We start from the raw sequence: 26762 nt of genomic DNA, 5'->3' as shown, positions 1-26762 counted from the left end.
AATGCTTTGAAGTGACACATTTTGGTAAGAAGAATTAGGAGAGGCAATTTAAAATAAAGGGTAAAACTAAAAGAGGGTGCAGGAACAGAGCGAGATGGGATGTATGTGTACAAATTTTTGAAGGTGGCAGGGCAGGTGGAGAAAATGGTTTGAAGGCATTACAGGAAGATGGCTTTACAAATAGAAGCTTAGAGTGCAAAAGTAAGGAGGTTATGATGAACTTTTATAAAACTCTAGTTCAGCCTCAACATGGTGTTCAATTCTGGGCACTGTATTTTAGGAGGGATATGAAGGTTTTATGTTTTTAAGTTTACTGATTAGTGTCACAAGTAGGCTTACATTAATACTGCAGTGAAGTTACTGTGAAAATCACCAGTCACCACATTCTGGAGCCTGTTTGAGTACAGAGAGAGAATTTAACATTGTAGACAAAATTGCGAAGTCATTAGCCATTCTTAGTTATCATGGGAATCCAATAGTAAGCCACATTCAGGAACCACTGTGATCATGGTGATAGTGCACTGACCTTTATTGACCTATTGATATCGAAGGAATGTTGACACATGTCCAAATCAGGACCATGAGAGGAACTGAGAGATGACGATGTTCCTAAAAATCTTGGTTTCTGATAAAGGTTGGAAAGTAGGAAAGTGCTGTTGAAAATAACCTTAATGTCTTGCCACAATGTGTCCTGGAAGCCATACATAGTGCAATCACAATGCACCAGTGACGGAGGAAGTGGACATTGAATCTGGTGGTAGGGAGTTTAGTGAGGGTGCAGAGAGATTTATTTGAAATGGTTCCAGGGATGAGGGATTTCAGTCACATGAATAGGTGGAAGAAGTTGGTGTTATTCTTAGACAAGAGAAAGTTGAGAAGAGATTTGATAGTAATGTTCAAAATCAATCGTGATAGGGTCAAGAACCAGAAGGCATCAATTTAAGGTGAGTGGCAATGGAACCAATGGTGACATGAAGTAAAAATTATTTCTTATTTTACAAAGCAATTGGTTAGAATGCAGTACATGAGAGTGTGATGGAGGCAGAGGTGAGGAACAGACAGGGAGTGGGATCAGTAGTATTATACATAAACACCAGCATAGGCACAATGGGCTAAATGGCCTCCTTTTGAGCTGTAACTACTCCATGATTCCAAAATACAAACGGTCCCATAGCAGCATTGGAAAAGCAGAGAACTTCTCTCAGAATCCTGGCTAACATTTAACCCTCAACGAATACCATCAAAAGATATTAACTGGTTAGGTACACAATTTGGATGTCCGCATTTTCCTACGCAACAGTAGCTACTGTAATGGGATAAGGAGATAGCCAACTTTCCTGTTTCTACCACAGTCTCTGCTAAAAAATGCCTTGTATGTTGATGTTAAATGGATGCTGGATAAAACTTTGCTGTGCTACATTAATTGAAGAGGCATTTTCTAAGGTTTGCTGGGTTGTGAAATAGAGCTGTGTGAAATTTAAAAAGTCGTTTCCAACAAAATACTGATATTTCCCATCACAGCCAAAAATCTGCAAATCCCATGTTGCACACAGTCTGAAAATATTACCCATATGTCAGTGTACAAACCAAGGTTACAAAATTACTGCAACATTTGTAATCACAACTGCACATACATTCCTCTCCAAGTTTTAATTTATTTTGCATCTTTAAATATTTGCCAAGCATGCAGTTGGCCATTTGTTTATCCCACACAGAATGTAAATCTTAGATCAATTTCATACATTGAAGCAAAAGAAAACTGCAGCTTCAGTGCATCAGGAAAAGATTTTGAGGTGTCTATTCATTCCATGGTCACACATGTCTTTTATTTATTTTTTGTCATTTTATCAAGGAACTTTGCACATGTCTGGAACTTTTGAACAGTCCTGTGGACAAGATGCAGGTTGGTACAAGCTCATTGAAGTTGAAGCTTAATTAAAAAGGCTTGAATTCCTTGCTAATATTCCAGAGAAGGTAGGTATGTATTACCTGGGCTATTTTCCTTTTTTGTCTCATTAATATTTGCTATTTTTTCAGTCATTCCAGAGTTCCTTTGTTCAATTTTTATAACAAACCTAATTAGCTTAATATCTTATTAAGTTACATTTGAAAATGTCTTTAAATGATTGATGATGCCTCCACCGAACACATTTACAGCCTCCCAGCAATGGCGCAAAGATGTGTTACAGCTTTTACTAGATTAATCAGAATACAAGTGTTTCATGAAATCAGGTGGTCTGTCATTTTACAACAAAGAGGACTTTGCTGCTGTATTGCAGAGCGCACAGCTGCTTCTGCACTGAGGCATCGCACAGTGTGTTGGTAAACACTGAATATTATTCCTTACTACACAAAGCATATACATAATTCAAGATGAGGATGGTTATGACTCACATACAACAGTACAATGCAATTCAATCATTTACCTTCATGTTAATTTGTCTCAGACGTTGATTGTTAACACCCAGTTTCTTCAGTAACTGTAGCCTTCAGGCTGACAATTGGCAACAATGCGTTTCCCTATACATCAGAGCCATTGTCTCAACTGTGCTTTAACACTGATGGCAGTCACATCGGAGACTACAATTCATATGTCACTCCAAAAGAGGGGGTTTTGTCATGAGTACCTCAAACAATACACACTGTCCTTCATCTTCCAATCGCATTTATACTCCTGATTTGCCACTCCCAACGTGCATTTAAAAAACAAACTGGAATAATTGGCAGATTTTGTGCCGGCTGCAATGTAATCCACTCAAAAAAAAAAATCACCCAGTAACATCCATTCCTCACTGCTCAGGCTCATCTCTTGAGGCATCACACCAGCTTAAAGCATTCTCTCTGGTTAGTTTTAAAATCAAACATTTTCAAAATCAGTGCATATAGCATGGAGGAAGAGCTTGCATTAGGTTGTCCACTAAACAAATTGCTGGAGCTTTGAGAAAATGCTGCAGTCAAAAGAAGCAATTAATTGGATTGATAATACAATGTACAATACTGTCAACAAAGAGCTACAGGGATTAACTAAGTTCCAAACGAAAATAAATCTTGCTGCTAATGTTTCCATTCGAGTTCGTAAAGCAGTCCTTTTTCAGAAGGTTGATTGCTAATTTAAAAGAACAGCAAAAGACTGAAGAATTGGTCTGTCATTTTTGGGCCTGGTGGTGTTGATTCACAAGCTGTGCATGTCTGTTGCCATGGAGATAGGCAGCATGCAGATTTGGTGCTGCGTCCCCATTTACCTGATTGTAATGATGCTGAGCAGGAGCTGTACTATAGCTACAATATAATCCATTGTATTACATTGGGGGAAAGGCATAAGTGCACTCACTGACAGCACATGGTACAGTCAGTCATCTCCTTTTAAAGGGAAGCAGTACTGAATCAGAGTCATTGAGATTTACAGCATGGGAACAGGCCCTTTGGCCCAGCTTGTCCATACCACCCCTTTTTTTAACCACTAAGTTAGTCCCAGTTGCCTGGGTTTGGCTCATATCCCTCTATGCCCATTTAAGAACATAAGAACATAAGAAATAGGAGCAGGAGTAGGCCATCTAGCCCTTCGAGCCTGCCCCGCCATTCAATAAGATCATGGCTGATCTGTCGTGTCTCAGTTCCACATTCCCGCCCTCTCCCCATAACCCTTAATCCCCTCTCTTATCAAAAACCCATCAACCTGCGCCTTAAAAATATTTAGCGAGGCAGCCTCCACCACTTCAACGGGCAGAGAATTCCAGAGATTCACCACCCTTTGAGTGAAGAAGTTCCTCCTCAACTCAGTTCTAAACCGCCCCCCCTTTATCTTGAGGCTGTGCCCCCTAGTCCTACTGTCCTTTCTGAGCAGGAAGAGTCTCTCCACCTCTATCCTATCCATCCCATTCATCATCTTATACGTCTCAATGAGCTCTCCCCTCATTCTTCTAAACTCTAACGAGTACAAGCCTAGTTTATTCAGCCTCTCCTCATAGCTCAACCCCCTCAACTCCGGTATCAGCCTAGTAAACCTCCTCTGCACTCCCTCCAAGGCCAAAATATCCTTGCGTAAGTGCGGCTACCAAAACTGCACACAGTACTCCAGCTGTGGCCTCACCAATGCCCTATGCAGCTGCAGCAAGACCTCCCTACTTTTATATTCAATCCCCCTCGCTATGAAGGCCAGCATCCCATTAGCCTTCCTGACCACCTGCTGCACCTGCAGGCTGGGTTTTTGCGACTCATGCACAAGGACCCCGAGGTCCCTCTGCACCGTCGCCTGCTGCAGTTTTTCGCCACGTAAGTAATAGTCCTTCCTACCATTATTCCGACCAAAGTGGACCACCTCGCACTTGCCAACATTAAATTCCATTTGCCAGTTCCTGGCCCATTCGCCCAGCCTATCTAGATCCTTCTGCAGACTTTCCACACCCTCCGCGCAATTTGCCGTTCCACCAATCTTGGTGTCATCAGCAAATTTTGACACCATACACTCGGTTCCCTCCTCCAGATCATCTATATAAATGGTAAATAGCTGAGGCCCCAGCACTGACCCCTGGGGTACTCCACTAGTCACCAACCGCCAATCCGAATAGCACCCATTAACCCCCACTCTCTGCCTCCTATTTGACAACCAATCCTCTATCCACGCTAACACCCTACCCCCAACTCCATGCCCCCTTACCTTCTGCAATAATCTCTTGTGAGGTACCTTGTCAAACGCCTTCTGAAAATCAAGAAAGACCACATCCACCGGCTCTCCTCTATCCACCGCCCTAGACACATCCTCATAGAACTCCAATAAATTTGTCAGACACGACTTCCCCTTAACGAAACCGTGCTGCTCTATCAAGCAATTCCCCTCAAGATGCCTCGCTATTTCCTCCTTGATGACGGATTCTAACATTTTATCTACAACAGACGTTAAACTAACCGGCCTATAATTCCCTGCCTTTTGCCTGCCACCCTTCTTAAACAACGGTGTAACATTAGCCGTTTTCCAATCTTCCGGTACTTCCCCGGAATCCAGTGACGTTTGGAAAATAACCACCATGGCATCCACTATCACCTCCGCCATTTCTTTCAGAACCCTTGGATGCATTCCATCCGGTCCTGGGGACTTGTCCACAATCAGTCCCTCCAGTCTGTCGAGCACCGCCTCTCTAGTAACAATAATGTCATTGAGACCCTCCAGTCCTACCACCTTTCCATCGCTAACACCCGACAAATTATTCACGTCCTCCTCCATGAAGACCAAAACAAAAAAATTATTCAAGACCTCAGCCATATCCCCATCCCCTACCACTAAGTCCCCCCTCTCATCCTCTAAGGGTCCAACATTCACCCTAGCCAGCCTCTTCTTTTTTATATATTTATAAAAACTCTTGCTATCCTTTTTTATATTAAGCGCTAACCCAGCTTCATAGTTTCTCCTACCCTTCTTTATCAACTTCTTTGTCAATCTTTGTTGACATTTAAACCTCTCCCAATCCTCTTCTCGCCCACTACTCTTAGCTACTCTAAATGCCTCCGCTTTTAATTTAACACTTTCCTTCACCTCCTTCGTTATCCACAGCTTATTACCTCTCCTCCCACGGTCCTTTTTAACCATCGGAATAAATTTCTGCTGAGCACCAAGATCGATCTCCTTAAAGATCCTCCACTGCTCCTCAGCAGACCTACCTTCCAACGCGCTCCCCCAGTCAACATTCGCCAATTCTTCTCTCATCCTACCGTACTCCCCTCTGTTCAAACAAAGGACACGTGTCCAGGAACCCACTTTCTCCTCCTCCATCTGCACCAGAAACTCCACCATACAATGATCACTCTCCCCAAGAGGATCCTTCACCACAAGGTCCCTAATTCTACCCGTCTCATTACATAACACCAGATCCAAGATAGCTCGCTCCCTCATCGGCTCCAACACACACTGTTCAAGGAAACTATCCTGGCATCATTCCAAGAACTCCTCCTCGAGCCCACCGCGTCCAACATGGGTCGACCAGTCAATATGTAGATTGAAATCCCCCATAATTATCGCCGTCCCATTCCTGCACGCCGCACTTATTTGCGCGTTAACAGCCCACCCCACCTCCAGATCATTATTTGGGGGCCTATAGACGACACCCACCAGCGTCTTCCTCCCTTTGCTGTTCCTAATCTCCACCCACAATGATTCCACTTTCTGCTCTTTGGTTCCTATATCATCCCTTGCTACCACCTTGATGCTATCCTTAATCAGCAGAGCTACACCCCCCACTTTTTCCTCCCGCCTATCCTTCCTAAACACTTGATACCCCTGGACATTCAGCTCCCAGTCCCTGTCACCTTGCAGCCACGTCTCTGTAATGGCCACCAGATCATATCCATTTGTGCTGATCTGCACCACCAGCTCATCCACTTTATTCCAAATGCTTCATGCATTCAGATAAAGTGCCTTCATCCCAGCCTTCACCTGGACCCTATTTGCCAGAACGCCACCAACCATACTTACGCCCCCTACTCCCTTTATTATTGGGACATCCTCGGCCTCTTCCCTTACCTGTACCCTCTTCTTAACTTTAGACCCCGTAATATCACTTACCCTCGCACCCTCCCCCCCCACAATTAGTTTAAAGCCCTGTCTACAGTCCTATTTACATGATTCACCAGGACTCCGGTCCCAGCACGGTTCAGACCAACCCCATCCCACCTGAACAGGTCCCACCTACCCCAATACTGATGCCAATGCCCCATAAATTCAAACCCATTCCTCCCACACCAATCCCTGAGCCACCCATTCACTTCCTTAATTTTATCAGCCTTACGCCTGTCTGCACTCGGTTCAGGCAGTAGCCCAGAGATAACCACCTTGTCGGTTCTACTTTTTAATACCATTCCCAGCTTTTCATACTCCCTCCCCAGATCCTCAGTTCGCATCTTGCCTACGTTGTTGGCACCCACATGTACCACAACGACCGGATTCTCACCCTCCCACTCCAGGTTCCTCTGCAGCCCAGATGTGACATCCTGGACCCGAGCACCAGGCAGACAACACACCCTTCTGTGCACTTTGTCATTGTGACAAAGGACAGTGTCAATACCCTTAACCCCACTATCCCCAATTACGACTACGTTCCTTATCACCTTCTCTTTGCCTATGTCCTGTGTCTGCATCACTGAACTGTGTGCAGTTTGCTCACCAAGCTCACAGCCTTCGTTCTCGTCCACACTGGAAGCAAGAACCTCAAACCTGTTATGCAGATTGAGAGGCTGAGGCATCCGCTCCCCACCCTCCTTCCTCCGCTCCCCACCCTCCTTCCTCCTCTCAGCAGCCCCCTCTTGTTCCTGACCCTTAGAGTTAGCCAGTCTAGGGGGGGTGGCTGTCTCTTGCACCCCATTGACAATGGCACCCTCTCTCCCCCTGATGAGCCTCAGTGTCTGTAGCTCAGAGGCCAGCTCATCTACCTTGAGCTGGAGCTCCTCCAGCAACCTGCACTTACTGCAGACATGGTCACTGGGAAGGACCCTGGGGTCCACCAGCTCCCACATCATACAGAAACAACACATCACATGCCCCTCCGTTATTCACTGTAGTAGTATTGAAAATTTCAACACGAGCTTACCTGGCCCTTTTTCTCCCCTGCCCTTTTGCTCCTAAGCCCTCGTAGCTCACTCTGCTTCCGTCTCACTCCGCTGCCCACTCCGACGCTGCCCACTGTCTACACCAGGCCTCCTTTTAAACCTGGCACTGTTTTAAAGCCTGCTCACCCACAACTCCCTGCTATCCACTCCCTTAGAATTCTTAAAGCTTTAGATACAAAAAGCCCGCAATAATGCTTTTAAATGATTTAAACAGTTCTACAAGGTAAGTTCTTACTACGAAAGCGCTTTAAACTTATTTAAACAGGTTTTTAACAGGTAATTTCTTATCTGTCTCTCTGCTCCTTCACTTGTCTGCTCCAGCAAACAAACCCATGTAACTGTCTAAACGCTTTTTAAAAGACAAAATTGTACCCACTTCTCCTACTACTTCTGACAGATTGTTCCAGACACTCACCACACTCTGTATGAAAAGATTACCACTCTGGACACTTTTGCATCTCTCCCCTCTCACTTTAAACCTATGCGCTCTAGTTTTAGACTTCCCTAACTTTGAGAAAAGGTGTTGACTATCTAGCTGATCTGTGCCTTTCATTGTTATGTAGACTTTTATAAGATCACCCCTCAGCTTCCTACGCTCCAAAGAAAATGTCCCAGTCTATCCATCCTCTCCTAATAACTCAAAACATCAAGTCCTGGTAGCATCCTAGTAAATCTTTTCTGCACTGTATCTAGTTTAATAGTATCCTTTCTATAATAGGATGACCACAACTGTACACAGCATTCCATTGGCCTTACCAATGTCTTGTACAACTTCAATAAGATGTTCAAACCCTGTATTCAATGCTCTGACCACTGAAACCAAGCATGCCAGATGCCTTCTTCACCCCTCTGTCCACCTGTCACTCCACTTTCAAGGAGCTTTGAACCTATAACCCTAGATCTATTGTTCTATAAATCTCCCCAGTGCCCTACCATTAACTGAATAAGTCCTGCCCTGGTTCGACCTACCAAAATGCATCACCTCACATTTATCTAAATTAAACTCCATCTGCCATTCGTCAGCCCATTGGCCCAATTGATCAAGATCCCGCTGCAATCCTCGATAACTTTCTGCACTGTCCACTATGCCACCAATCTTAGTGTCATCTGCAAACTTACTAACCATGCTTCCTAAATTCTTATCCAAATCATTAATACAAATGACAAATAACAGTGGACCCAGTACTGATCCCTGAGGTAGACTGCTGGTCAGAGGCGTCCAGTTTGGAAAAACAAACCCATCATTCTCCATAGCTGTTGTAAAACTAATGGAATTTTGGTCACTGGTCCCAAAGTGGTCTCTCACTAATGCTTCTGTCACCTGCCCTTCCTCATTTCCCAAGAGGAGGTCAAATTTTATCCCCTCTCTAGTCAGGTCATCCACGTACTGAATGACAAATTCCTCCTGAAAACACTCAACAAATTTCTCCACAACCACCCTCTGTCTTCTGTTATCCAGCTAATTTTGTGTTCATTTAGCTACCTCAAACTGGATCTTGTGAGATTTAACCTTTTACAACAATCTACCATGTGGTACCTTGTCAAAGTCCATGTAGACAACATCAACTGCACTGCCCTCATCGACCTTCTTGGTTACCCCTTCAAAAAACTCAATCAAATTTGTGAGACATGATTTTTCCACTCACAATGCCATGTTGACTGTCCCTAATCAATCCTTGCCTCTCTAAATGCCTGTGCATCCTATCCCTCAGAATACCTTTTAACAACTTACCCACTACAGATGTTAGGCTCACCAAGCTATAGTTCTCAGGCTTTTCCCTACAGCCCTTCTTAAACAAAGGCATGACATTTGCCACTCTCCAATCTTCAGGCACCTCACCTATGACTGTTGATGATTCAAATATCTCTGCATAGGGACCTGCAATTTCCTCCCTAGCCTTCCACAACACCCTGGTATGCACTTCATCAAGTCACGGGGATTTATCTACCTTGATGCGCTTTAAGACTTCCAGCACCTTCTTCTCTATAATATGTACATTCCTTAAGACTTCACTACTTATTTTCTCAAGTTCCCTAACATCCATGCCTTTCTCAACAGTGAATACTGATGAGAAATATTCATTTAGGATCTCACCCATCTCTTGCGGATCCGCACATAGATGACCTTGTTGATCCTTATGAGGTCCTCCCTAATTATTCTTTTGCCCTTCATGTATTTGTAGAATCTCTTTGGATTCTCCTTTGCCTTATCTGCCAAAGCAATTTCGTGTCTCCTTTTTGCCCTCCTAATTTCTCTCTTAACTCTTCTCCTACACCCTCTTCCAAAGATCCACTCGATCCCAGCTGCCTATGCATGTCATGTGTCTCCTCCTTCTTCTTGACCAGGGCCTCAATATCCCGAGATATCTGGAGTTTCATACTTCCACCAGCCTTGCCTTTCACATTAAGAGGAATGTGCTTACCCTGAACCCTGGTTAATACATTTTTGAAAGCCTCCCACTTACCAGACGTCCGTTTGCCTGCTAATAGGCTCCCCCAATTAACTTTTGAAAGTTCCTATCTGATACCATCAAAATTGGCCTTGTACCAATTTAGAATTTTAATTTTTTGGCCAGACCTATCATTCTCCATGGCTATCTTAAAACTAATGGAATTATGGTCACTGGTCCCAAAATGATCCCTCATTAACACTTATGTCACCTGCCCTTCCTTATTTCCCAAGAGGAGGTCAAGTTTTGCCCCCTCTCTAGTCAGGCCATCCACATACTGAATGAGAAATTTCTCCTGAATACACCCAACAAATTTCTCTTCATCCAACCCTCTAACACGATGACTGTCCCAGTCAATATGGGAAAGTTAAAATCCTCTACTATTACCACCTTATTTTTCTTGGAGCTATCTGTAATCTCCTTATATATTTGCCCCTCAATTTCCCACTGACTATTTTGGGGGCCTATAGTGCAACCTTATCAAAGTGATTTCTGCCTTCTTATTTCTCAGTTCTACCCATAAAGGCTCAATGGTCGAACCCTCAGATATATCCTCTCTTAGTACTGCCATGATGTTTTCCCTAATCAAAAGTGCAATTCCCCCTCCTCTCTTACCTCCTGTTCTATCTTTCCTGTAACATCTGTACCCTGAAACGTTCAGCTGCCAGTCCTATCCCTCCCTTGGCCATGTTTCAGTAATAGCTATAATATCTCAGTCCCACGTACCCATCAATGCCCTGAGTTCATTTGCCTTGCCCGTCAGGGCTCCTGCATTGAAATAAATGCAGTTTAATCTGGGCTTCCCTTGCTCTCTGCCCTGCTTTTGCCTGACTTGTCTAGGACTAAGATTATTGACACTGCCTTTACTATTTAATGTGCCCTCTTTAACTTTGGTGTTGTCCTCAACCTTCTCTTCTGTCTCCCTACTGCTTTGGGTCCCACCCCGCTGCCAAATTAGTTTAACAGGAGGCCATTGTGGAATATTTATTCTGCAACTCTGAAGGAGAGAGCTCTCAGATTCACTTATGCGGCACTCAAGGACTTCCTCATGGAGGTAGACAAAAGAGGGATGCTATGGTTCCACGGAGTGCGAGGAGATCCTGAAGGACAACCCGGAAAAGGGACTGGGAGCAGGTGGATAAGAAGATCAATGCTTGGATTCTGGCCCTGAGAACCAGGCCGCAAGGGGTATAATGACCTCACGTGTGCTCAAGGACAACATCGACACATGAAACATCTAACCCAACCCAACACTAACCTCCCGCACTGCTCAATGCACCACACCCCCACAATTCAACTAACGCTCAGAACTCATAGTGAAAATCCAGATACTCCACTTTACTCTCACACATATTCTAATGATGCCAGACTCATGTTTAGTTCCTGCTGTTTTCCCCATACCTCCAACCATTCTGCTATGACAGGCACAACACTCAAACACTTTGCTACATAATCATGGTCATTCTGTCCTCTCTCTTGCAGGACAAGATGGCAGACAATAGTAGGAACAGAGCCGAACCATAGCCCTGCATTTCCTAAACTGTACTGAGGTGATGATTTTCCACATCACAGGGATGGCTGTAACAGAATCTGTTGCATTGGGCAGCACTGAGATGAGGACGATGATATTTCCCTGACTGATACCCCTCTTCAATTCCCAGTTCATCCTTATCCGATTATCTGACATGAAGACTGAGCTGCTGATGGCGTGACAACAGACCTCTTGCTTTCTTCAACAACCCCATCCTACTTCCCTCACCCCAATCCTCCCCTTTCCAATTTCCTGTTTTCTGGCACCTAGGAACTGTCATCTGACCAGCCAAAGGAGGACAAGAGTGAGCATCAGCATAGCACTGATAAGGATCCTCTGTCACTTGAAGCAAACACTTCAGCTCAGGCAGTGAAACTGGACTTGTGTTGGAGAACAATATAAGGTGGGGATCTGCACGTGCTGAGTCACTGGGCATGAGTGGGCTGCAGCTGGGCAGGGGAGAAAGCATAGTTGACGTGCCAGAGGGCAAAGTTGCAGACAAGTTCTACCAAAGGGAATTAGATGTGGATCTCAATGGGGAGGCATGTTGGAGAATGTTGTGAGCATGCATACTGAGATGCTAGGGGAGGTTAGCTGACATCACAGACAATTGCTGTCAAAGCACAGAGGAGTCTGAATCCATTTGGCAAAGAACCTCATGCAGAATGCAGGTTCAGTTCCATCATCCTGTTGTGTAGGTCCAGTGATATTGCAGCTGCTGCTCCAATCTGGCACAGAGGCACCTTGGCATGGTGGTTACCTCACAGGCCACGGACCTGGGTTCGATTCCTGGCTTGGGTCACTGTCCGTGTGGAGTTTGCACATTCTTTCTGTGTTTGTGCAGGTTTCCTCCAGGTGTTCTGCTTTCCTCCCACAGTCCAAAGATATGCAAGTTAGATTAATTGGCCATGCTAAATTGCCCCATAGTATCAGGGTAAATATGTGAGGTTATGGGAATAGAGCTGGGAGGGATTGTTGTCAGTGCAGACATGATGGGCCAAATGGCCTCTTTCTGCACTGTAGAGATTCTATGAATCCCTGTTGCAAATCTTTTGTGAACTGATCACCAGCTCCTCGAGCAAATCCAGGAGCTCAGCACAACACAAACTTTCCACTCACAGAGGAATCACAATCATGGAAATTATTCTTGATTTATTATTCTAGGTTGACTCTAGGATGCCTTGCTCCTTAAATAACTCTTGTGCTGGACACCTCTCACTGCTGAATGCACGCTTTCTGGTGAGGCGGATACACTGACCACACAGGTCCATTCAAAGACCACCAGCACAGCCGGATGGGAATGAGTGATGCTACACCAGCACCAGTTCAGCAGGGAAGCAGTTGTGGCTATGATGGAAGCAGCTGGAGGCTTCTGGAGAACTTCAGAACAATGGACTGGAATTTGTTAACCATCCCTTAACAACCTTTGATAAGCTACCACACCTTCAATTATAATGGCATACTGATACGTCAATTAAGCAGCAATTCCAAGAATGCCAATGTGCAGATCATGTCACTCATCCACTTTTCAACTTTGAACAAGAGGGAGGGTTGTGGAAGGATTGGAAAGGTACTGACAGTAAGTGGACTAGATTTAGTGCTTGCCATGATTAGGGTTAAGGTAAATTGACAATCAGCGAGGCCACAGTGGTTAGTGCTGCTGCTTCACAGCGCCAACGACCCGGTTTGATTCTACCCTTGGGTCAATGCCTGTGTGAAGTTGGCACGTTCACCCCATGTCGGCATGGGTTTCCTTGGGTGTTCCAGCTTCCTCCCACAGTCCAAAAGATGTGAGAGTTAGGTCGATTGGTCAGGCCAAATTGCCCCTTAGAGTCAGGGGAAATTAGTAGGGTAAATACATGGGGTTATGGGAACAGGACCTGGGTGGATTGTTGTCAGTGCAGATTCAATGGACAAATGATCTCCTTCTGCACTGGAGGGATTTTATGATTTTAACAAAAAAAACGCTGAGAGATAAGCTGAAATTGTTAATTAAAAAAACTTTTCTTCTACATCGCTCCCCAAAAATGGAATAAAATTTCTATGTGGTTTGCTGCTGCTTTTTAAGAGTTTATAATAGTCTTCTCACTGTGGAAAATAACAACAACCAGATTGGAATTAACTCACATACTGAACTCGAGTTCACTGATGAAACATCAAAACTCTTCAGTAGAGTGTCCAATGAACATAAAGTTTATGAAAATAATATGTTCCCTGTTGTTAGCAGGAGGAGACAAAAAGTGACAAAATTCAACCAAGTCACAACTACTGGCTTTCAAAAAGTCTACTGAGCTGTGCTCACCAGTGTCTTAATTAACTGAATTGTCCTGTGGCTTCAGGCACTTAATACTGGTAAGCTGTTTAATCAAATGAAAACCAAACAATAGAAATGTTCCAATGTACTGCTTTATATATATTGTATATGTATTGTTCTTCCTCGCTCTCTCTCACAAAATTGATAAATAATGTTTTGGGTGTTTAAATAAATCATCATAGTAGAATAAATCAAGCTAACTAGGGAAGTAATTAAAACAGGTAGGAATGAATTTTGCTAGAAAAATAATGGCATGTCACCAATGCCTACTATTATAAATGTTCAAACCAACAAATCCAGCAGCTTCAGAGATAGTATTGAGTTTCTAATGTACAGATATTACTGACTGATTTATGCCGCTACATAAATGGCATCCCTCCCTTGGCCTCCCCATTATTGCTAAAAATTTGTTGTATTTACGCATTTTAAAAATCAATTTACAGGATGCAGGTGTTACTGGCTAGGCCAGCATTTTATTGCCCCATCACTAGTTTATTAACTGATCATTGATCTCACGGTTAGATCTGGTAATTAAGAGTGAATGCACCCTTTTAATATGGTGAGAATTGTTAGTGAAAAGTCAACCTCTCTGGCCCAGAAAAGGAATTATTTAAAACGTCATTCCTTTGTTTCCAAAAGAGTGTAGGTTATGTGGATCACTCAAGGTAAATGCATGGTGTTACATGGATAGGAGGCAGGGCCTGGTGGGCAGTGGCGGATTAACTATTAGGCTGAGTAGGCTTAAGCCCGGAAGGGAGGGGGACCCGAGAGCAAAAAGAAATTAGTTTAACCCTTTTAAGAGTGAAAAATTTTCATAGCTATGCCCCATGGGTGAATTAATATAACAAATACCTATAAATAGAGGAGCTTCACCCCCAGACTTGTAGTACATGCAAATAAATACAAAATAAATGCAACAAAGAGTTTATTGTCATGCTATAACATGTATACATATTTATTTTAGTGCATACTTAGTTACATATAGTACTTTTCTCAACATTCACCCTTACATAGTATTAGTTCCACACCACAATATGACGACTGTCACCACTGCCTCCAGTGCTATCAATGTATCATCAAATTCACGATCATCATCTAATAATTCACCAACATCAACATCAAAATCCTCGGCATCTAAATCACTCCCACTATCATCACTGCATACTCCATTGTCAAAACGATTATTAAGCGCATTTATCGCCTGTGAAAACGTCAAAACAGACTTTCATTTGCGTGCCGCCATTGTTGTTTACAACATGACAAATGACTCATTGTCACCACTCACCAGCCAAAGAGTTTTAATTCATTATCATAATGCATTAATAACACATGCATGACATCATAATGAAGCTGAAGAAAGAAGCATCTGATTGGAACAATAATTCATGTAGCTTGATATTAAACCTGCAGTACATTATACATAGTACAATGATATAAGTTATCTAATGTCACTCAACATCACTTTATTCTATTCAACAAAGGGTGGGGCAGGGGGCAGGAGGCAAGGTCAGGGCGCCTTACTAAAGCTCAGCCTAGGGATCTGGGTTGTAGTTAATCCGCTACTGCTGGTGGGATGCTCTTTTGAAGAGTTGGCGCAGGCTTAATGGGCCAAATGGCCTTTTTCTACACTGTAGGGACTCTATGGTGTAAATTTAATTGATTTTCTTACTTTTCTTTCCATGTTTTCCTCTCATTTAATTCAATCATTCTTTCCCTCTCTTTATTTCTCTTTCTGTACCTGATTTGAGATCCTTCCTTTGTTAATTTTTCAATCTTTAAATCTCATTACCCTCAGAGACTTTCAGCAAGTTACAGTGTAAAAGGATTTCCAGCTAAAGAGTGAGAAAAGAAATCTAATGGTGAACGCAAGTTGCCAGGTTAAAACGAGATTTGGTTCATCATGGTCAATACAATCAAATGGTCAATATAAACTATGCAAGCAGGCCATGCATTTCAAACTTGAAATATACTCTCTCAGATGTAAGAACCCAGAAGTCAAATACATTCATAAAAGTAAATACTTTGACTCTAATATCATGGGTGTTATTTGAAATATGATTAGAATGTAGTTGATCAACTTGAAATAGGTTTGGTGGAGTAAGTTTCTATTAACTGGAAATTGCTGAGGATGTAATTTCATGAGAAACAAATTCAATGGAATGATTATTCTGAGGAAAGGATTTCTTTTTAATTTTAATAATTAATTTTTTTTACTCAATTCTAAAAGTTACAAAGTCAGTGCTCAGAATGGATTGGACAACCCTGAATCCATTCCTTGCTTGCTCCAGAAACCAAATTTGAATTGAATCCAATTTATTGTCCCCACAAAAGAGACAAACAAGATCCAAGGTGACAAAACAAAGCATTGCACTTCATCTTGGGCTTGGTCTGACACTTGATCTTCATCAAAAAGCTGAGAAATGAATGGCAGTCAGCCTGAACGGGCGCTATTGCTGGATAAATGCACATAGACGAACATTACAAAGCTGTGTCAAGTTTTTTATTTAACCTGGTTTAATTAGGGTGGCTGTTGGAATGTAAAAGTTAATTAGAATGCAGGAATAGAAATTACTTCAGGAATCACTAGGGCTCTGGTGAGTAAATACATCTGGATTGAATTGTCATATTGAAAAGCTTTGGGCGTAAATAAATGATAATAGAATAGTTATGATTAATTAAACTTTCATGGGCGGATAGAACTAATTGGGAAAAAACTTGAGATTAGTTAGGAAAAGGATGATGTAAAGAGTCAAGTGATCAAGGACTAAGTGCATGCAAAGGTTCAAGAAGTTAATGGCAGGTGGACTACAGAAGTGGCAGATATTCAGCCCATGGTTAAGACAAAGCACTGAATATTGTATTGTCCATTTCATAATAAGGAATATCTTTATTGGACAAAAAGACCCTGGGGACGATTTTGCGCTTCCATTTTTGGGAGAAATGGGATCAGAGCAGGAAAACTCACGAGTCCTGAAGCACAGTTCGCAGCGGTGGGATTTTCTGTTCCAACGTCCCTGTCTCTGCCTATCACAAAAGAACATAAGAAATAGGGGCAGGAGTAGGCCATCTAGCCCTTCGAGCCTGCCCCGCCATTCAATAATTAGAGGATGAGAAGGGGGACTTAGTGGTAGGGGTTGGGGAAATGGCTGAGGTCTTGAATAATTTTTTTGTTTCGGTCTTCACGGAGGAGGACGTGAATAATTTGCTGGGTGTTAGCGATGGAAAGGTGGTAGGACTGGAGGGCCTGAATGACATTATTGTTACTAGAGAGGCGGTGCTCGACAGACTGGAGGGGCTGATTGTGGACAAGTCCACAGGACCGGATGGAATGCATCCATGGGTTCTGAAAGAAATGGCGGAGGTGATAGTGGATGCCTTGGTGGTTATTTTCCAGACGTCGCTGGATTCCGGGGAAGTGCCGGAAGATTGGAAAGCGGCTAATGTTACACCGTTGTTTAAGAAGGGTGCCAGGCAAAAGGCGGGGAATTATAGGCCGGTTAGTTTAACGTCTGTTGTAGGTAAAATGTTAGAATCCGTCATCAAGGAGGAAATAGCGAGGCATCTTGAGGGGAATTGCTTAATAGAGCAGACGCAGCACGGGGAAGTCGTGTCTGACAAATTTACTGGAGTTCTATGAGGATGTGTCTAGGGCGGTGGATAGAGGAGAGCCGGTGGATGTGGTCTTTCTTGATTTTCAGAAGGTGTTTGACAAGGTACCTCACAAGAGGTTCTTGCAGAAGGTCAGGGGGCATGGAGTTGGGGGTAGGGTGTTAGCGTGGATAGAGGACTGGTTGTCAAATAGGAGGCAGAGAGTGGGGGTCAATGGGTGCTATTCGGATTGGCAGATGGTGACTAGTGGAGTGCCCCAGGGGTCGGTGCTGGGGCCTCAGCTATTTACCATTTATATAGATGATCTGGAGGAGGGAACCGAGTGCAGGGTGTCGAAATTTGCTGATGACACCAAGATTGGGGGAAAGGCAAATTGTGCGGAGGGTGTGGAGAGTCTGCAGAAGGATCTAGATAGGCTGGGCAAATGGGCCAGGAACTGGCAAATGGAATTTAATGTTGGCAAGTGCGAGGTGGTCCACTTTGGTAGGAATAATGGTAGGAAGGACTATTACTTACGTGGAGAAAAACTGCAGCAGGCGAGGGTGCAGAGGGACCTCGGGGTCCTTGTGCATGAGTCGCAAAAACCCAGCTTACAGGTGCAGCAGGTGGTCAGGAAGGCTAATGGGATGCTGGCCTTCATAGCGAGGGGGATTGAATATAAAAGTAGGGATGTCTTGCTGCGGCTATATAGGGCACTGGTGAGGCCGCAGCTGGAGTACTGTGTGCAGTTTTGGGCGCCGTACTTACGCAAGGATATTTTGGCCTTGGAGGGAGTGCAGAGGAGGTTTAATAGGCTGATGCCGGAGTTGAGGGGGTTGAGCTATGAGGAGAGGCTGAATAAACTAGGCTTGTACTCGTTAGAGTTTAGAAGAATGAGGGGAGATCTCATTGAGACGTATAAGATGATGAATGGGATGGATAGGATAGAGGTGGAGAGACTCTTCCCGCTCAGAAAGGACAGTAGGACTAGGGGGCACAGCCTCAAGATAAAGGGGGGCGCGGTTTAGAACGGAGTTGAGGAGGAACTTCTTCATTCAAAGGGTGGTGAATCTCTGGAATTCTCTGCCCGTTGAAGTGGTGGAGGCTGCCTCGCTAAATATTTTTAAGACGCGGGTTGATGGGTTTTTGATAAGAGAGGGGATTAAGGGTTATGGGGAGAGGGCGGGAATGTGGAACTGAGCCACGACAGATCAGCCATGATCTTATTGAATGGCAGGGCAGGCTCGAAGGGCTAGATGGCCTACTCCTGCTCCTATTTCTTATGTTCTTATGTTCTTAAGTTCTGATTAAACTCTGGTTGCAGTCAGCCTTATTACATGGATAATTGGCAAAAACAGCAAATTGTTTTTAAATGAAAATATCAATAAATTGAAAAAAAATAGAACATTCTGAATTCTGTCTTTCAAATGCTGGAAATGAACCTAGATGTACAAATGTGCTGCCCTGTTTAAATTCCAAATGATGTTCACTCTCTGGAACTGGTTCTTTTCCTATTATTGTACGAGTTAATGCCAGTTATCAACTGAGAATTTAAAAAGTAAGGCTCATTTGCCATATTGTTACTGCTAAATTTAATAACACCCTTTTGAATTAACCCACTGAGTGCATACAGTTATGACAGTGTAAATTGGATAATGACATTTGGCATTGGTTTATTAGTTAACAATGGAAATCTGGAAGTTGCTCACAGATTTCTCCTGCTTTTCTAGGGCAAACCAATATCTGGAGGGAGTAAAGTTTGGGCAATTACACACCAGTTATTGACCAAACACAATAGAGAAATCTTAGGCTGACACATTCAGATATAAATAAATTTTTCACACTATAGATAAATCTTGATTCCTGCCACAAACAACCTCTCTGTCAATGAAAATTTCCTTTTCCAATGAATCTCATTGCTTTCAATTTAATTTTTATCAGGGATTTAAGTAAATTCAAAATGAAATTAATGTTTATAAAAGCTTTCTATTTTATCTTTCTCTTGATCAGATCTTTCTTTTCCTGATCTTTGCTTTTTTATTTCACAATGAATTAAATATTTTAATTTATACTTCCTGGTTTAGATTCTGCATGTCACAGTGATGTTTCTACCAACAGATTGGTTGAAAAGACATATCGTTTTGCTTGTATTACTCATAAACAGCATAGATTCTCTGTAGAGGGCATAGCGTTATGAAGGATCTCCAGTAATCCTAAATTGCTATGGAATATCCCATGGAAAGTGGATGAAACTCTAGGTGTAATGCAGAGCAAGCATTGTTCCTTCACTGCTGACAGTAGAATCCCAGCCATTATTGTTAAAAGTAAACCAAAACTGTTGAGGTTTGCATTGGATTGTGTGGAGAACATCCTCCCGGGAAACTCAAATTTGAAATCAAAGAAAAATCATTAATTAGCTATTAGCTTTCTTTTTCTAAAGTGTTGGAGCCAATTTAAGGTCAAAAAGTATGGGATTTCACTTACCTCAGCTTTGTTGGGCATGCTGTTGTTGGTCTGTGGTACACAGTGTCTGGAGGGATTATTGGGGTCTCCACAATGACTTATTTGTTCTGACCCCAGAGTTCTGCCTTCTATCAGTGATGCAATAGACGCTGATGATGATGATGAAGATGATGATGAGAAAGAAACATGGGACATTGAATGTGTACTAATTAACTGTTTAAGACTGTCACTGTAAGGTACAGTCTGCAACTGAATTGCTTCATTATGGCCTTCTGTAAGATAATGCTCCGATTGTGACTTCCCAGGACTGGAGTGATCTGCACAAGTGCTTCTTCCCACTGCTGTGTCAGATGATCTTTCAGGATTCTCTAAGACAGATGGAGCTTGCTTCTCTGGGGCCGTGCTTTCTGTAGCATCAATGCAAGTGTGATGGCTTGAAGAGACTTTAACATCAAGCTCATCTCCAATAACATTACCTATTGTCTCTGATTCAATTTGTTGTTGATATGACTCTGCATGTTTTCGGTTACTTTGTTTAACTGTACGATGCATACCTGATGATTGATTCTCTAGTTCTTCAGGATTACAAGGATATAAAGATTTCTGTTGCAGTGTGTGCAAGAAGTGCGGCATAGAAATATTCTCCACAGAAGCACTCTGCTCCATTTGGAGATGTGTGATACTTTCTTCTGCATTACTCATGCAGCATTGAGAACTCTGGTTGGATGTGAATCTGGGGCATATACCACCACTCTTGCCAATACTCCTCTTTCCAGGTCCATCATCATTGCTGTAAGCTTGTGTTTTTTTGTCATATTTTAGGTTCTTTCTCAGATTCTCCGTGTTGTTCTTTTGTGGCTGTTGCAGCTGTCCCAGCGTTGCTGAACCAAATCCAGGAGAAAGAGCAGGACTACCAGGCATCTCTTGAATGGTGACTCTCTGGGATGCTGCCATAATCACACAGTGATTCAGCAGTGTGATAATTGTTCTAAAATGTTAAAGAAAAATATGTTATGTTATTTAGCTGCAGTTAAAGAAACAGCAAAATTAATCTTTCTACACTGAACTCATTGGAGGCAATTGTGTGGAGAAAATATGGATGGATCAAAGAGCAAACTAAGAATTTTAACCACAGAACTGGAATTATCTCTCATTCTGCACCAATTTATAAAGTAAACTGTCTTTGTCAGTCTTCCCACTGGATACCACATATCTGGTGTGCTGCATCAAACTATGTGTAGGAGAATATCAAGACAGGCCATCTCAAGGCCTTCAGGAAACTCTGTTACCACTGTGACTAAATAATATGCTGGATTTATCTTAATTTACTCTTCAAAACTCCAGGATCTCCAAAGTTCTTTCAACACATTCAGAACATCAGCAACTGAATAATAAATCTGTATTGGTGTGTTATAAAAAGTGTAGAACTTTTATGGCATTCTCCTTGGGGTGATTATTTAGAGGTTTTGGTTGGCTGATAAACTTCTCACAATCCTTCACTATTCATGTCTTAGTTTAGACCCCCATCACTCTCTCCCAGGGAGGCTAGCACCCACAACTAGATAGAATGTGAAAATGGAACAACAATGTGACAAAACCATTCCTGCCTTAAGACAATGAAATGTTCAGAAATGGACACTCAGGGTGATCTTAACCTCAGAAAATATTCATGAAACCCATTTGACCATTTGCCAAAAGCTGAGGCAAGTGACTCAGGCCAATAGCCTTTCACTAATCAAACACTTCCCTTCAGTCATGGGAAGAATCTCTGGAGATTAAGTCGATCAATCAGGGTAAATATTGGAAACAAATGCATATAACCCTGGTGAAATGATACACTAGTCAGAAATATGAGGGGTAGAGGAAAATCAGGTTAGTCAATGATATTGGTTGACCAAATCATCCAGGGTGTTGCTATAATATAGAGTTTCCATTTAAAACAAATTCAATTGTCCAGGATCACTTACCTTTTGCAGAGGTCCTCACTGTCTGAGAATCATAAGCGGTCCCCATCAATGGGGGCCAGACACGATGGACTCACCAGTGGGACCACAGACGACTGAAGCCTTCCCCAGGTTTTTGGGGAAGTCTCAGCAGTGACAGCTGGACTTTGCCAGTCTGGCACCCTGACATCGTCCACCAGGCACCACCAAGGGGGTGGAGCCTGATGGGGAGGAGGTCTGTAGGAAGGGAGGGAGGAAATCTGCTTTTGGGTGGGGGCTGGTCGGTGGGGCCAGCAATCAGGGGTTGGGGTCGGTGAGGTCCTTGGGGGAGGAGGGGTAATGGTGCCTTGAGCCATCTGTAGCCAGCTTCAGTGTGATTAGGCTATCCCCGCCCCATCCCCTACTGATAGGAATCACATTACAGCTTTTATATTGCATAGAGTGCCATAAATTACCACCACTTATCTCACTGGAAAAACGGACGAAAAAACACATTTTCTCACCCTTCAATACTTTGAACTTTTGTGAGAAAATTCCGCCCCATAGCTTGTTCCATGAATTTTACTTTTTAAATTCCTCATCCTCCATTATCCTCCAACACCCCTCCAATTTTTCAAATCTTTTTTTTAACTCCCTTCAACCTCTGCACCAAACAATTCCTCATCCTTCATTTCAATCTGCATATCAGCTCAGTTTACCTTCTCCCCTTGAGGGCACTGCCCTCTTGTCTTTTCCTTGAGTAATGCCCTCCTTTTCAAAATGTGTCATCCTATCCCTCTCACTCCCACTCTCCTTGTAAACTGATGCCCCATTTCCAAACTACCTTTCCTCCCTAAACTCCTTGAATATGTTGTAACCTCTGAAATTGATGTTCATTTTTTTCTTGTCATTCCACATTTAAACCCCTCCACCAAAACTTCTTCCCCTACTAAAGCTATGCTGGCTGCTATCACAAATTGAATTCTCTGTGACTGAGAACATGGTGCCATAGCCCTCCTTAACTCTCTTGACCTTTTGTACAACTTCGGATAAAAACAGAAATCGCTAAAAAGCAGAGAAAAACAGGATTAACATTTTGAATACTACTCAACAGTATTTTGATCTTAGATCTCTAGCATCTGCAATATTTTGTTTTTATTTGACAATTCCAGCTGGATTATTGCTCTTGCTTCTTCTCCTCTTACCCATGCAAACATATCAAGAATGTCTCGAGCAATGCCGTCCCTCTTTCTCCTTCTGCAATATTGTCTATGGAATTCCCCATGGACCTATCGTTGACACAGTCTGCCGACCACCCCCCAGCAAGTTATATCGAAGGACATTCCAGTTCTATCCCACTCTAACACTCATGGGCCTCTGATAAAAATTGGGTTAGAAACTGGATATACAGGAAGTTTTTGTGGGGCCTCATAGCTATGGAGCTTGTACTCACCTCTGAGTAAGTCAGGTGTATTAACTGGAGTGGGAAATTGAGGCTGGGATTGACATGTCCTCAGGAGTTGAGATTCATAACAACCTAACCAGATAACAAAACACTGTGCTTCAGACCAATCTCGAAGACAATCTATTGGATATAAAAGCAGCAGAATTGGATTGCCTCATGTTCCATTAGGTGTAGAAAAAGATGTTACAAAATACGTTATTAACTATATGTGAAAATCTAAATTCAGCTTAATCCAGGCAAAATAAACTTTGGGGCTGAATTTTACGGGGGGGGGGGGGGGGGGGAGGTGGGGGGTAGCAGGGAATGATGCATATTGCTCACTATCCCAATCCCTATCAAAGTTAAATGCTAGTCCTGAGCTGACCCATGTTAATCAAGCTCAAATGCCTGTTATCGTTTTAAAAATAGTGGGCAAGCTGCCAAGTTTGGTGCCCACCAGTCTATCATTTAAACAAATCAGAGCTGGGTGAGAAGAAGATGACCCCCACCCATGTGAAAAGAGTCCCAGCAGCATCATAAAATTCAACCCTTGGTTTGTTAACTTGTTCTATTGTGTATTTACTGAAAAGAAAACCCAGGAAATTTTAAAATAAAGGTTAATAAACATGCAAGAAAGCCACATAACTTTTCTTTGAAAATGTTGCTTATGTAAATTTTTAGATTTAACTCAACTCTCGTATCAAATATTAAACTTCAATATACCTCTTTTTTACAAAGAACAGACTTTATTCTTTCATCAGTTGTTACCTGACATCCAAGTTATTGAGTTTTTGACTAAAATTTACTCACCTTAGAACTTGTTCCTGCTCCAGGTATTGTTGATTGGTAAGAAATGGCTCCTCAAATTTGTATATCTAACCCACAGCTGAGCACTTACTCAAACTGTGATAAGAACTATGTGCTCTGCTGTTACTTAGCTACCCTGTGATGGTGCAACAATTGGCTCTTTTCAGCTTCCATTTCCCTTAAAGCAAAGCAAAGTAAATGGTGTAAGTGTGTTCCACTCCCTTTTATTCAGTTGTCAGTTACAATGAACACAGCACAAGTTTGTTGACGAGCATTTTCCAGTCTTTAAAGTTTCTGTGGGCAACAGATTGATAAACAAAGTGGCAGGCATGAACTTGTCCACTAGATTGAGATGCCATATGAGCTTGCTAAATACTGGCTGGCATCATTCCATGATTAATCTATCCTACTGGATATTGTATTACACCAGGCCTTGGTAGGGGGGGAAATCTACAGTCACCACCATCAATCAAGTTTTAAGATGATATTCTACCCTCAATTCTACTTGAATGTAATGGAATGTGAATTGCATATTAGTAACTAATTTTAAATTTTGACGTAGGATCATAGAATAATAAAGCAGAGGAGGCAGCCAAGACCTAATGCCTTTAAAAGAACTATCCAGCAATTCTAAACCATGACCTGTAATTTTCCCCCTCAAATATTTATTATATATATTTGGGCAGCACAGTGACACAGTGGTTAGCACTGCTGCCTCACAGCGCCAGGGACCCGGATTAGATTCCTGGCCTGGGTCACTGTCTGTGTGGCGTTTGCATATTCTCCTGATGTCGGGGTAGATTTCCTCCCACAGTCCAAAGAGGTGTAGGTTGTGTGGATTGGCTGTGCTAAATTGCCCCGTACCATTACGGGGACTATCTAGGATAAATGCATAGGATTATGGGGATAGGGCCTGGGTGGGATTGTGGTTGGTGCAGACTTGATGGGCCAAATGGCCTCCTTCTGCACTGTAGGAATCTATGATAAGATTTCCTTTTGAAAGTTGTTAAATTTGCTTTCCTGTACGATCTTGTTAACACTATTTCTTCCGGGATTTCATACTGTTTGAAGTAATATTTATAGATTTTAACTCAACTACCTTTTAAATAGTTCAGTTTAAGAGTTTGTAAGGTAGTTAGAGCTAAATTTTTTCTTTAGTTAATTACTTGTTGATCATCGATGAGCAAAGCAAACTTGAATACTTTTGTATAATAGTGTACTCTCTGTGCATGAAGGGATATGCTATAACTTTGCTACACCGTCGATAAATAATTCTAAATTCCAATTAAAGAAATTAACCTAATCATGAGCAATCCTGATCAAAATGTAAACGTGTGTCTTCATCTCTGCTAATACCATTGAAAGGTTCAGTATGATTACCATGTCACCTTCCAAATCCTTTATAAAATCAAAGGCATGTTTTACTGGCTCTGCCAGTCACATAAGAACATAAGAAATAGGAACAGGAGTAGGCCATCTAGCCCTTCGAGCCTGCCCCGCCATTCAATAAGATCATGGCTGATCTGTCGTGGCTCAGTTCCACATTCCCGCCCTCTCCCCATAACCCTTAATCCCCTCGCTTATCAAAAACCCATCAACCCGCGTCTTAAAAATATTTAGCGAGGCAGCCTCCACCACCTCAACGGGCAGAGAATTCCAGAGATTCACCACCCTTTGAGTGAAGAAGTTCCTCCTCAACTCCGTTCTAAACTGCCCCCCCTTTATCTTGAGGCTGTGCCCCCTAGTCCTACTGTCCTTTCTGAGCGGGAAGAGTCTCTCCACCTCTATCCTATCCATCCCATTCATCATCATGATTAAGGTTAATGAGCTGGGGGAAAGTGGCTAATCAAATCTGACAAAAAAGGTTGGACAAAAACTTTAAGAATTTGATCAGTTGTGTGCACAAGAGTTACAGAAACTAGAATATTTTATAATGCAGAACAGCACCCAAATAAACTAATTAAACAATGGAGGATAGAAACTGACTGTATAAATAATATGAAAAAATGAAAGAACTAAATTACACATGTGCTTTTGCTTGAAATGATGCCATTGGAAATGTAATAAACAAAAATTAAATAATAGCATTCACTGAAAGGAATTTATAATTGCAAGTGTGACAGCATAGTGTATGTAAATGAAATTTAAAAAAGATATAAATGTTAAAAAACATAAGCTGAGGGTAAAAGGTAAGCCAGAAATTTAGTAGCAAATTTTCTTTTGCATCAATTAGGGGGCGGCACAGTGGTAAGCACTGTTGCCTCACAGCACCAGGGACCCGGCTTTGATTCTCAGCTTGGGTCACCGTCTGTGCAGAGTTTGCATATTCTCTCCGTGTCCGTGTGGGATTCCTCAGGATGCTCTGGTTTCCCCCCACAGTCTGAAAGATGTGCTGATTCAGTGCATTGGCCTTGCTAAAGTCTCCCCCAGTGTACCTGAACAGGTGGAGTGTGGTGACTAGAAGATTTTCACAATAACTGAATTGCACTATTAATGTAAGCCTACTTGTGACACTAATAAATAAACTTTAAAAAGTTTAGAACTTTAGTTATATGAGAAAGCTTTACTCCACAGAAATGTGCCCTTTTCATTTGTAACAAGCAGTAATGGAGAACAATAAAAAGTTGAATCAGTAACACAGAAGTGG

At 42.5% G+C, this 26762-nt stretch overlaps 1 protein-coding gene across 1 annotated transcript in view; it reads right to left on the bottom strand.

Annotated features, from left to right (window-relative positions):
• The window catches only part of LOC145352984 (uncharacterized), an 82124-nt gene extending 61205 nt beyond the window's left edge, over positions 1 to 20919 (bottom strand). Inside the window, exon 1 of the mRNA XM_080203290.1 lies at positions 19964 to 20919. Coding sequence (XP_080059416.1) covers positions 19964 to 20896 — 933 coding nt within the window. The 5' untranslated portion in view covers positions 20897 to 20919. The remainder of the gene's footprint in view (positions 1 to 19963) is intronic.
• Between the last annotated feature and the right edge of the window lie 5843 nt (positions 20920 to 26762).

Source organism: Carcharhinus amblyrhynchos, chromosome 15 (genome assembly GCF_965287045.1).
Source record: "Carcharhinus amblyrhynchos chromosome 15, sCarAmb.v2.hapA, whole genome shotgun sequence".
In the NCBI taxonomy this organism is placed as follows: domain Eukaryota; kingdom Metazoa; phylum Chordata; class Chondrichthyes; order Carcharhiniformes; family Carcharhinidae; genus Carcharhinus; species Carcharhinus amblyrhynchos.
The sequence above is the reverse complement of the archived record's forward strand: the minus strand, read 5'-3'. Positions and strand labels throughout refer to the sequence as shown.